Below are 13630 nucleotides of genomic sequence, written 5' to 3'. Positions count from 1 at the left end.
TCCTCTGAAATGTGCATTAGTCTTTTGCTCATGTTCTAAAAAGTTGTTTCTCTTTTTCTTATTGATTCCAAGGAGTACTTTGTATCTTTTGTGTATTAACTTTCTATAGTTTTATGGATTAGACATAACTATTTTGTGGCTTGCTTTTTCACTTTATAGAATCCTTTGATGAACCAGTGTTCTCAATTTTCATGTAGTCAAATTGATCAATCTTGTACTCTTGGTCACCTTCTTAAAGGAATCTCTCCCTACCTCAAGGGTATAAAGATATTACCCTACATTATCTTCTAACACTTTTATCATTTTGTTTTTTAATTTAGGTCTTTAATTCACTTGAACTTTTTTGTTTCCCTTTTGTAAGGCAGGGCTCCAATTTCATTTTTTCCATATGGATAGCCAATTGACCTAGAATCATTTATTGAAAAGCTCATTCTTTCTCCACTGCCCTGCAATACCAATTCAGTCATAAATCAAGTATCTTCATAATTGTGTGTGTGCTTCTGGGTTCTTTAACACAGGCTGAATTGTCATCATCCAGAAAAAAGTAGAACAGTCTAAGTTTGGTAATTTCCCTTATCACCTCAAGCCTTTCAAACACAAGTTCCTAAAACACAGGTTAGTTGATGTCAGTTCTCTGCTCAAACACATTAAAGGGTCCTACATTGAAACAATGTAAGGAACTTTAAAGCTCCCCTCACTAGACAGTGAACCATTCTGACCTTCAGATTTACATTAATCTCAACAATGCCCACCAGATAGCAGAAGCTCAGTAAATACTAGTTTCTGTATAGGATTTTACATAGGCTGTTAATTTTTTTTTTAAGAGAACACGATTTGTCTCCTGGCATATCCGAAATGTTCTCATATGAACTTATATTTATTTTGTTTTGTCAAAATGTATAACCTTAAAATTTGTCTAAATCATATAAGATTATAAGGGTTTCATGTCACTGTTTCTTTGTCTTAAAGTATCTTATTAACCTGCTTTGAAATGTAACCGTATAAAAATATAACTGTTTAAGAAAATCACGCATTCCATTTCAGTCTGATTTACCTTTTGTGCTGTTAGGAAAATAGACTCTCAGAAAACCAAAATGACAAAACAAAGTAATCAAGGTCTATTTAATAACAAATGAATTTTTATTACATTTTATTAGATGTGCAAGAACTCCAATTTGGAGGTGATTTCTTACTTATCCTATTATACATTTTGGTATTATCTCTTTTGGAGCTAGAATATAAAAGTCTTCTACAGGCAGCTTCAGGAACCAATTAAGTCCATTAAATTATATCCAGTTACGTAGTGAACTGGACCACGGCTGTCTGGGGCTGTCTAGAACTGTGACAATTAGGAGATGGAGAAAGGCAGAAAGAGAGATTGATTTTATATGTCACTGAAGCACACTGCAACAATATGCCAGTGTGACTTTCAAAATGGCCTTAAAATATTCCAAACTCAGGGAGTTTCCTTGTTCCTGAGTGGGAGTTGACAGACTGTCTGGCAGCATTAGAAAGAGGCAGAGAAAAGCTGATGTCTATATTGTGTCCTCTGATAATAACATTCTGCCTCTCTGCGGCATCTCCCCTTAGAAGGGTCCGTCTGTTTGTTGGGAGGTGTGTGTGTGTTTCAGAGAGCTAGCCTCCCCTTGTGCAGGGGGCATGATTTCACCTCTCACATCTGGGAAACCCAAACCGAAGGACACTAACCCTCCCAAGGTCACCTAGAAAATTAGTGTTGTGGCCTGGGGGGTGGGGGGAACAGAACCCAAGTGTCCCGACTCCAGCTTTGTGGTTGGACACTAAATCATTTTCGATCTCTTGTTAAAAAAAAAAAATCGTTGGGCGGGGTAAGTGAGAAATTGATCAGTTTTCCTCTGCTTTCCCCTTACTTCCCCTCCCCCTTATGAGGATAAAAACTCAGGAAAGAAAACGAGGTGTCCACTTCGCAGTTTTTAAGCTGGGTCCCCCAAGCTACCCCCACCCCCGACACAAAGCGATCCGGGCTCCCAGGGTTTCCGCCCGTCCAACCGCGAGCCCCGGAGGTGAGGAGTGGTTAAAACTCAGCCCTCACCTCCAGCGGGTCCCGGGCTCCGCGGCGCCCAAGCCCCGCCCCGCGCGCCCTTCCCCCCACCGCCTCGGCGCGCCAGCCCCTCTCCCCTCTCCCCTCTCCCAATCGGGCGCACCCACCCCAGATGCCGCCTGGCACCGAGCGTAGCCGTCGCCGCCGCCGCAGCACTTTCCACTTGTACTGATCACCTCCGAGCCCCGCTCTGCCTGCTCGCCGGAGCGGAGCGCGGCCCGCGCGCCAGCCCTTGGCAGCCTCGGAGCAGTAGGGCTCCGGGAGGCAACTCCGTGGGAGCGCCCTGTCCGGGGTGCCCTCTCCGCTCTGCAGTGTCTTTCTCTCTGCCTGGGAGGAGGAGGAGAAGAAAGAGGAGGAGGAGGAGGACGACGACGACGACGTCTGGTCCGGGCTGGGAGGTGGAGCAGCGGCAGCCACCGCCGCCGCCGCCGCCGCCGCCGCCGGAAAGGGAGAGGCAGGAGAGATCGAGACTTGGAAACCCCAAAGTGCCCGCGACCCTGCACGGCAGGCTCACGGCAGGCTCCCTTCCAGCTTCATGGGCAAAGTGTGGAAACAGCAGATGTACCCTCAGTACGCCACCTACTACTACCCCCAGTATCTTCAAGCGAAGGTAAAGGGGAGCCGGGGGGCGGGGGACGCCGGGGGCGCGCGCGGGCCGGGCCCGGGCAGGGGCGCGCGCGACGAGCCCCCGCCACCCCCGGCGGAGTTGATGGAGGGTTGCTAACTATAGCGCTGGCCTGGGTGGCGCGGGGCGGCGCGCGGGGCGGCGCGCGGGGCGGCGGCTGCCCGGGGAGCGGAGTGCGGGGATCGGGTTACAGAAAGCCGTGGGGGGAGAGACTAGACAGGAAAGAGCCGCCGGCCCCTTCCTGGCCCGGGAGGCCGGGAGGGTCGCGGGGCCGAGCGGCGCCCCTCGCCGAACCTTGGCGGTTCGGCTGCGGACGCTTGGGGCCCCGCGGCGGGCCCCGCGGGCGGCGCGGCTTTTCGACCGCTTCTCCTGGGCCTCGCCCTGCGAGCGGTAACTCCTGCCTTCCCTCGGAGTGGTGCGCAGCCTCCCGCCCCCCCAGGGACGCCCCTCAACCTCCCGCGCGCGCGATGACTGGGGAGTGAGGGGGGGAGGTGGGGGAAGGACGGGGCATTTTCTTCCCCGCCTCCGGGCCTTGCGCGCCCGCCCCTCGCCTTGATCTTTGTGCGGTGTGGCACTTCACCTGGTTACTGATTTCTACTTTTACGCTGGTGTTTTGGGTAGAAAAGTGGCCAAAGTTCACTCACCGTTCATTGATGTCCTTTTTAATCTTCCTGTAGCTTTTGCAAAGGAGGGACAATGGGCAGATTTAGTGCAGAGAAAGAAGTGACTTTAGTTTATACCGTGTATGTGGACCACAGATCCATTTCCAATGGTGCTTTCTCAAAAGTGGCCTTGGAGTACTCTTAGGTAACACAGCTGGTGACATATAGCCATACAAATTGCAACTGACTTTCTGGGGACCCTGGGTACCTTGTTAGTGGGCCTACCTTTTTCCAGTAAGATTTGAGGCATTCCGAACGCATTAAAAAATACATTCATGTATGTATGTATGTATGTATGTATGTATGATTGTATGTATTGGGTCCATGAAGAGTGAGCGTCTCACTGCTTTGGAAGCTTCTCTCATAATCTGGGAGGGTTGAAGTTGGATGCATCAGCCTTCTTCAGCGATTAGCATCTTCTATCACTACTCCGGGTGCCCTTCTAGATCACAAAAGAATCAAGTATGGATGTAGTGCTTGAATTTCCTTTGGTAGGTTGTAATCATGTCCTCCTTGCTGGCGGAGGACGTTCCTGGCCTGGTGCAAAGAATCTCTGATTCGAACTTGATAAGCTTTCCTTTCTTACAGTGTGTGTGGTCCATGTTATGTACCTACAACATAGCTCTGTATTTGCTCACAGAAAAAAGGACACTTGTCAGCACTGAGACCAGAAATTTTCTAGCAATCAAGGGCCTCCTTTTTACTCCCCCCAATTCGCATCTTACTTTGGGTGGCCAGAAAGCAGCAAGATGGTAGAAGCAAGGATACCCAGTATTCATTTCTGTGTGGTCCCCACATATTTGTTTTCAGGGACCCAAGTAGGCGCTCATTTTTTCGTGAGCTACATTGTAAATACGGGTTGTTCAAAGAAATTTTGAGGTATAATCAATGCATTACCTTTTCGATATCATATATGTTTAATGCACTTGTTTAAATTATGCAGCATTGGGTGCCTAAAGGAAGCCTATTCAACGCTTAACTGTATGAATAATAAATACGAACACTCAGGTGCCGAAGAAAAAGGGCCATGTTTCTACAGGCACATTCACCTTAGTAATTTTTATGTACCATTAGTAAGTTAGAAACCAAGTACATAGCATTTAATATAGCTAATGCAATGCCATTTGGCTCTTTTTGCCCCGTAAATAATTGAAGAGAGAGACGAACGGCAAGAGCCTGCTCTAGTAATTAGGGTCGGAGCCCAGAAAGCTTTAGGGCTCATTTTCTGAAAGTGTGCTTCCTGCATAAAGCATTTAATATTGATTTGTGTTACAGTAAATGACATTCTTAAAACATATCTTGCTGTTTCTACTATGAAATCTGAAATCCTATTACTCTTGAATTTCATTCTTTCAGGAGAAAGATGCACATTACTGACTTGACCTATATAACATGGTATTCAAGTTCGACAATTAAACCTAAATTCCCTATTGTAAAGAATCTTCATTATCTCAGAAAGGGACATCTCCTAAAATGTAAAGTGACTACGTGCAGATTTTAGGTAAGCACAGTTTGAAACACCTAGCTCTGTTTTTTCTCCCTGACATATTTGTTGCTAACATGGTAGTATGAGTCAATTTAAAAAAGAGAGAGAGAGAGAGAGACTTCGTTTGATTTGTAGTTAGTTTAAAAACAAGTGTTGCCTAATCTACCGAAAGGGTTAATAGTCTCACTTAGAATCTGTTGTCTACAGCGATGATCCTTGCCTTGGTGTGTGTGCCTTTTAACCTTCCTGAAACATGGGATAGAAAACATCAGTCTGTTTAAAGTACAGTGATGTGTTTGCTAGTCAGAGTTGTTTTGAAACTTCTGTTTGGAAGCTATATCAAAAACTGAGGAATGGCATGGTTGTTTACAAAGTGATATCTGACTTAAACCTGCAATCGAAAGATGGATGTGATGGTTTTGAATCAAGAAAGAATACGTGGATTGGATTTCTTTTCATTGGAAGGAATACATACCAATTAAAATGGCACTTGAAATGAATTTTGTTACCAGACTTAACAAAACTAACTTATGTCAAATAATTCTTCTTGAGTTACTCATCCAATCAGAGTCTGTTTTGGAAATTTTATTTAGTACTTTAACTCCATAAAAACATGTTAGTTACTTCTACGCTTATTAACAACAACAACAACAAAAATCTATGGAGCTCTGTCACAGTGTGTGACCATCTCAGTATGTTTTGTACGTTGACAGAAAGAGAAAATCATTAGAAATATAGTACAGCTGCATTAAACATAGAGTAAATCTGAGGATGCTGTGGAAGGGCAGGACATGAGGGGAAATAAAGGAGATTGTGAAATTTTCATAATATCTTAGTGTGGAGTGACACAGATTGCAAGTAACCCGATTTTACATGCTTGTTGGGTGTTTTTGTGTTCCTCTGTCAGGGTGGTCTTATCACAGCAGGCTCCCTTTATCACCTGACACGTTCATTCTAAGAGGTAGTTTGATGTAGCTTCGTAAACATAAGCACATATTGTTCTAAAGGATTTTCTGAATTATATATGACCTATGCTATATTATGAAAAATTAAATTTGGTATCCACGTTTCAGCTACACAGACCAAAAAAACCTGATAATTTAACGTATTTTAACCTAAAGATTTGTATGTGCATATTTTCAAACATTGGCTGTCTTAATTTCACTTAGTATAAAGGCACCCCTCATGGTCTGTTTATTTCAAAGATACTACAACATACATTACTGCCAATGCATGTATGCAAATACAGATGGGAATTGAAATACTTATTCTATTTCTTTTGAAGAAAGGAAAGTACAAAATGTTCTTTACATGCTTAGCTAATATTTTGTACCAACTAAATGCAATTTGACACATTTGTGATCTTTATTCAGTTACAAAAGATATTTCTATAAAATATACCATATTCAAAGCTTGCTTTTAAAATTTTTATGCATAAACAGTATTGTATATGAAATGTTCTGAAACAAAAGTTTCTTTTAAAGCTATTCTTGTATAAGTGTATGCTAAAGAACATATTTGAACCTAAGTTTCAAAATGTGAAAAATATTGAGTGATATAATTTGGGATTGTATTAATAAAGGCTGCTAGAGCAAAGTAGTTTTTCTGAATTGAATTTTCATGTGCATTAACATTTTGTGGAATTCCTTAACTTTTACTTAGTAGCCATAGGAATAATGTATCAGTCTGTTTCTGTATGAATTAGGGGTTATGATTTGATACATAGAGCTACTGAGTATATTAAGGTGGTTGGGCCATACAGAGGGATGATATTAAGACTTAGGGAGCTCTGTGTCCTAAAAAGTAACCACATTTATATAGGGAATAAAGTTTGCTTAAATGTATCAATACAGCCATACAATATTTTACACCCTGAATACACCTTAGTTCCTTAGGTGAGTGGGATAGTGTGGCTGTCATGGGACGGTTAAAATGAAGATGCATTATAATGCAATATTGTAGCATTCTTCCCTTCAAGTAGCTTTCTTTTGGATTTCCCATAATGTCTATTTTATTTTTATATGTTGGGAGCCAAATCTTGAGCTACTAGAAAGAAACAGGAAAAGATAAGTGAAGAGAAATAGGAGAGTTTTCAATCATTTAGTATTAGTATAACTACATATACCTCATGTGGTTGGCAATCTTGGTTTTAAATTTAAGTTCAAATATGGGCAATTTCCATGTAATACAGTTTCAAGAAAAAAAATGTTAAGCTTTACTGATATATTGCTCAGACTTTGTATTTTGCTTAATGGTTTATTGGAACTTTAAAATTACCCCAGCTTATTTAATGAGTACTGAAATTTTAAGTTATGGGTCTTAGTTAAAGACAAAGGGGTCTTTCTTCCTTTTCTTTTTATTAAATAGAGGGTTTTCAGAAAATAAAATATTTTCCCCCATGTCTGCTTAACCAGTAAAAATCACATGAGGGATATATAGAATGGAAGGATAAGTGCTTAGTAAAATCATATTGACACTTAAATATTGTTCATTCTTTTTAAGGATGAGGAATTTTTTGTCTAGTTTGTTTTTTATTGGATGCTCAGTTCACTAACGTTTATTCTCCCCAAGCATGGTCTCCAATCCCACTGTATGTCTCTCTGCAAGGGATATCAACACCTCCTTAGTTTCTTGCCTGATCCACGGAACAGTAGGTGCTAAATCAATGCTTGTTAGTGACTATTATTATTTGGAATAAGTATATGCAAAATTTTTTTAGACCAGGAAAAAAGTTGTAGACCAAAGTCAACAAACGTGATAATCCAGTCTAATTTTCTATGGAAATCTTATTATAGTTTGATTTGTGTTTTGATTTATTTTGTCCCTGTCATGACAACGTTAAGCTGTTTTATGAATTGAGTAAGATCCCTAAGAGGAATCACATATTAATTGGTCAGGGCTTAACTTATGGAATCAAAGTACCTTTTTGTGCACTCTTCATTAAAGCATATAGTGCCAGAAAAAAAAAATCTCCTAGTATTAGACTGAGGGGGGAAGTGTTACATGTGATGAACTGGTGATTAGCCTGGTCTTTGCTTCTTGTCAGTGGTGCCCACCTGCACAGTTCAAACTTTTTCCTGCTCAATTTTCAAGCATATTGCCTTTTTTAAAAAATGTATTTCAGACTTGATAAAAACATTTATTCATTTAATGGATAACAACTAAAATGTAAACTAGCACTGAGGTGTCCAAAATTAGTTATCTCTCAATTACTGACTGTTGCATGACCCTAAACATGACATTCTTGGGATTAGCTTGTTATCCCATTCATTGGGATTAGAGGAATAAGCAGTCGTTAAGTGGAAGTACTATATTCAATGTAACATAGCTTTATTAAAGAAAATGTAGTAATGATATGTGAGTGATTTAAATGCAATGTCATAATATTTGGTGTAAAATCAAACAATATATTTAAAATTGAACATTGGACTTGGAGATTTTATGTGGAATTATTTTAAATGTTCTGGTTTCTCTGTTCTGTTATTTTAATGGATAAACAGTAAAACCTGATGGAAGTTGTCAGTGCCTCATGAGAGGCAGCACTTGGATGATACAGACGTTTAACAGTGGGAGCTTGGCCAGATGATGATACACAGCAAAATGTCTCCTTAGAATTAGGTGTGTGAAGCATACATACAAATTTGAGCATACACACAAATTTGATAATAGAAACTAAGCATTTCTTTCTTTCTTTTAAAATATTTATTTATTTATTTATTTTAGAGAGAGAGAGCACGAGGGAGCGCTCGGAGGGGGGAGGGAGGGCATGAGCGCTGGAGCAGAGGGAGAGGGAGCGAGGCAGAGAAGCAGACTCTCTGCTGACTGCCGAGCACGGAGCTGGAGCCTGGAGCCCGATGAGGGGCTCCATCCCAGGATCCTGAAATCATGACCTGAGCTGAAACCAAGAGTCGGAGGCTTAACTGACTGAGCCACGCAGGCGCCCCTAAACATTTCTTAATATGAAGGGGAAGTGTAAAGGGGATGGTGATGGCTAAGCCAAAAATAAACTGAATATGTATCTCCCAAAGCTGAATTCCTTACTTTTTCTTAATGTATTTTGTCCCCTTAACATAATTACATGAATATTTTAGTTTTTCAAATAAGCACTGGAAAAGAAGTGTGTCAAAGATGGTGAGAGAGAGACAAAAAGGAGGGGGGCAAAAATCAACACCTAGACCTCCTGGGAAAGAAAACATGCAGAACTGAACACTTCCCTCTCCATACGCTGTCTTTTAGCTAATTCTTAAATGGATGCATTTGTCATTTTAGAGGATGGAGAACAGTTTCTAGATGACAAATAGGAAAACCTAAATCCTAAAAGTGAGATTAGATGTTAATATGAACAGTTAACTTGCTTGTAACTCTGGTACTATAAACACAATGTCTGGCAGATGATTTCCAATGTTGGCTGTAACATCTATATTCTGGAATTAGGTTAAGTTTTTAAGCTTGTTGAAAAATTGCTGAGGTTCATGAAGGTTCACGAAGGACTGAAATACTAACTAATAGGTTGTATTTCCGGACTGATCCCAGAGCACTGTTCTCTGCACTTGATATTGGAAAAGGTTAGGGAGTGTATATCTGGTCCTTGCTCTCCAGCATCTCACCAGCTACCAGGAAAGACAAAATAGACACAATACAAGAAAGAAGTGAAGAAAAATATTTACAAAATCGTACACCCAGGAAGGGGGCATACTAAGGGTCTGAGTGACAGAGAATGCACTAAGATATCCATCTGTGGGGTTAAAAACTCTGCCATGTGTTTTGTGAGAAAAAGTAAAGGGCAAATAAAGGCCACAATAACCTGGGAATTTTAGAAAGAAATTGGGGCATTAGATTAATGAGTGAAAATTTCTTGAATTTATAATCAGCACTGTTTTGTATTTTGTGCCCTTGTTAATCCTCTTATGAGTACTTAGAATTTTACAGAATAACACTTTTTTTGGGTACTTTACCTTAACTCCTTCGCCTCAAAGTTTCATATTCAGTTACTTTATTTTACATTATTATTTTTCAAGTTTTATGCTTATAAATGTGCTACTAAGCCAACCTATTCAGTTGTGACAGGCTGAGAATATAATGCTTAAATGATGACATAATGGTTATACAGAATTGTCACTCTTACTGTTTTAAACCATTTGAAATGTTCATTTCTCCTAATTTATTAGGCTTGCTCGAGGCAAAGGGAGAAAATGTCTAGAGTTTTGTTATGCTGCTAATTATATCATCATGTGCCTGCAATCTACATGTTGATAATGTATCCAATGTGAGCTGTTATTTCTTCAGAAGATAACAGATTTTTTATTATTCATGATCTTTCATAGATAAAACAATGTATTCTTTTTATTTGGTCATTCTCAGTTTTAATTCTAAAAAAAGCTTTCTTATCTCTGCAAATGAAACTAAGTCCTTCAGGAGTCCTATTGTCCTCTGTTTGCCTCATTGGGAAGCATGGACCCACCCTTCTGGCTGCCCATTGAGCAGCAGGGGCTATTGGGCTTCATCCCAGATGAGGAGTGATTTCAGGGAAAGGTTTTGTGCAACAAAACTAAATCATTTCATAGGTATCACAAATAATTTTTATCGATCTTGTAGGAAAATTGCATCATACTTTCCCAGCTCTGCAAGTGTTGGCCCCATTTTAGATGATACCAGTTTTGGGTTTTGTTTTTTTTTAATCAGCTGAAAAATTTCCTAATTAAAATGGGCAGAATTGGATGGATACATCATGGAATACTGCTCTTAAGTTTCTTCGTGGGTGGGGGGAGATCAAAGTTGCCAAAAATGAATTTTAGATTTTAAACTTATATTTTTATTATACTTAAGCTCCTCAAATAGCACTATACTGTTTTCCCTACTTAACACTTTTTAAACATGGTGATTTTGAGAGTTGCAATTGGTAGTATATTTGTACTGGAGAACTTCTAAGCCCTTCCTTGACTATATAGCATATGACATGTGCACTCTGGAGAGACGCAGACTCCTGGCTGAGCGATCCTGATGTGGGGCTTGATCTCAGGATCTTGAGTTGAAATCAAGAGTCAGTCATTTAGGGCGCCTGGGTGGCTCAGTTGGTTAAGCGACTGCCTTCGGCTCAGGTCATGATCCTGGAGTCCCGGGATCGAGTCCCGCATCGGGCTCCCTGCTCGGCAGGGAGTCTGCTTCTCCTTCTGACCCTCCCCGCCTCATGCTCTCTCTATCTCATTGTCTCTCTCAGATAAATAAATAAAATCTTTAAAAAAAAAAAAAAAAAAAGAGTCAGTCATTTAACCGACTGAGCCACGCATATGCCCCAACAATAACAGCTTATAAAATAAGGTCTCAGATAAGATATTTGGTTGTAAGCAAAAGTAAATTTTATTAGAAATTTGTAATACCATCAACTTTACCTTTGTCTTCTCAACAGCATTTGGATTCATCACTAAACAGACTTTTGACCAATGCAGACATTAATAAAAAAAAATTGCCAGTTTTTATTTTCAGGTCATTAACTGATGTGTTCCCAAAACCTTCTTTGCCTCCTACAAAGCATGACTTTGATTAATTTCCATTGTTTTAAAGAATGAAGCCCTAAAAAAAAACCTTCCTAATCTCAGCCTCTTCTTAGGTTTCATTCCACATGATTATTTGCACACTTTTATTTAAACAGCCCTAAAAGAAATGGCTACCAGAAAATTTTCTATAGCAAAAATTCTATAGCTGGCAGATGATGTTTTTCTAGAGCTCTATGTGATTTGTTCAGTGATTGGGAATAACTTAACTTACAAGTGAATTGTTTTCAAGTTTGTTCTAAAAAGTTCACTTATCAGTTGTTTAGAACTTGAAACTCATCTAATATATTTCATATGTAAATTGTTATTCTTAACGATAGGGTCCCCAGCCAACCTTTAAGAGCCTGTAAAAATAGCCCACTTTATAATTCACAGATAGTTGTTCCATACTAATCTCATCACAGAACCAAAGCACTGTGCTGGGCAATGTTTGGGTAGGGGGAGAGCATGAGTATTCAGAGTTGGAATTCCAGGTTCCAGGAACCCATCTTTGCCCCCTTCAGGTTAGTGGGTAAGTTTTCCTAACTCACCTGAGGGGCAGTGGGAAGACAGGAGCTCCCTTGCAGTCCTTCAGTAGGGCTTTAAGCTTCTAGGACTGGTACTGGGTTTACAGAAGAGATGGGAGGTGTGGCTGGTGAAGTCCTGTGAGGTGTGGACTCTGGAGCTTCCCCCTGCGGTGAGTGAGGCCCTGGGACCCCTCCTTATTCCTCAGTCCCTGGGAGACTAGCTTCCTATTCAGCTATTGTCCTGTGCTGGTCCCCCACCCCAGCCAAAAATCTCACTTTAAAAAATACGGTCCAAAGCTTTCTAGTAGTGCTTTTCATCCCTTGCTCATCACTGGCTCGATTATTACAGCCTTCCAGCTTTCCTTGCTCTCCTTGAGCATCAAATCAAGCAAACAGTTTCTGAGGCTGGGAACAAAAATGAAACAAAACAACAAAGAACAAACTGTCCAGTTCCATCGCTTCTCTTATTTTCATCTAGTCCTGGTCCAACAATGGCTCATAACTCATAGGGGAACTCCAGACCTTGGGAATCTGATGGTGGCACATTCCCCTTCACCTCCAATTTTTACCGAGGCAGCCTGTGGAGCACACGTTAAGAATCCTACCCTGAGAGGAAGTCAAAACAGAACAGTCAGTGCTTAAGAGGATGATTCAGACCATGGACCCCTGGTATTTTGTTTCTGGATTGTGGCTTGACTCTGGGCTGAAGAGCTAGACAAGACCCAAGGGCCTGCAAAATGAAAATGGGTGAGAATAAAGTGCATGGGTTTGGGCAATCTCAGAGTGTGTTTCCACTCTCTTTACTCCTTTTCCCCTCCTCCCTCCTTCTTTTCCCTTCTCCTCTGTTCCTGCCCCCAGCTTTTCTTCCTGCACTGGGAGAGTGGTGTCACTCTGGACTTAACTTCTGACCAGCCACGGGTGTATGTGTTGTGCTACTGGTCAATCTACCGGGGTGATTGTTGCAGACAAGCTAGTCCCACTGCAGCCGGCCCAAATCAGGGACCAAGTGTGTCTGACTTAATGTGACTAAAAAAAAAAAAAAAAATCTTTACTACCTCTTAATGCTACAGATTATGATTAAGAATTTGCTAACTACAATTGCCTCTTTGAATCAGATTTTCTTTCTGATTCCTTATCCAATTTTATATGGAAATTTAAAATAAAATTTTATTTGGCAATGTATAAATGTAGTTACAGAAGTGCAGACATGATGTAATACTTTGAACAAAAGAGAACATAATTAGCATAATAGAAAGTATTTTGATGACAAATGCGTACTCCTAATGAGATTAGAATTTAAATATGAGGTAGTGAAATGGTAAGCCGTTTACATTTTTTTCACCCAAACTAATATTTAAAATCACATATAACCACCTTTCTCTATTTCTTGAATATTTCACAAAACAATTCTTTATCTAAAAATAATCACAAGCATATTCTGTGTTGTCTCATTTGCTAAAGACTGGAAAAAAAAGGTATGTTTCTTCTTTGGTCATAGTTCCTCAGATTTTCATTTTAATAGTAGAAATCTTAAATGTTGATTTTGATTGCTTTCTTAAAGAATAGATTATCTCTTACTATATAAATAGGATTTAAAATGACAGTGGGTGATCTCTGGTGTTCTTTTCTACCCCTCTGTCTCTGTCACAAAATTCAAATTCATGTTTCAGCAGTACAGGATGTTCTTCAGTGCACATCCTTTGAGCCTTCAAAATTTGAT

General features: G+C 40.5%; 1 protein-coding gene across 2 annotated transcripts in view; it reads left to right on the top strand.

The window, feature by feature from the left end:
• The first annotated feature begins 2577 nt into the window (after positions 1–2577).
• RBMS1 (RNA binding motif single stranded interacting protein 1) overlaps positions 2578–13630 on the top strand; it is a 210055-nt gene continuing 199002 nt past the window's right edge. For both annotated transcript variants that reach the window (XM_021703285.2, XM_021703281.2), the window contains exon 1: positions 2578–2690. In XM_021703285.2, coding sequence (XP_021558960.1) covers positions 2616–2690 — 75 coding nt within the window. In that variant the 5' untranslated portion in view covers positions 2578–2615. The remainder of the gene's footprint in view (positions 2691–13630) is intronic.

Source organism: Neomonachus schauinslandi, chromosome 3, assembly GCF_002201575.2.
Source record: "Neomonachus schauinslandi chromosome 3, ASM220157v2, whole genome shotgun sequence".
Classification (NCBI taxonomy): domain Eukaryota; kingdom Metazoa; phylum Chordata; class Mammalia; order Carnivora; family Phocidae; genus Neomonachus; species Neomonachus schauinslandi.
The sequence above is the reverse complement of the archived record's forward strand: the minus strand, read 5'-3'. Positions and strand labels throughout refer to the sequence as shown.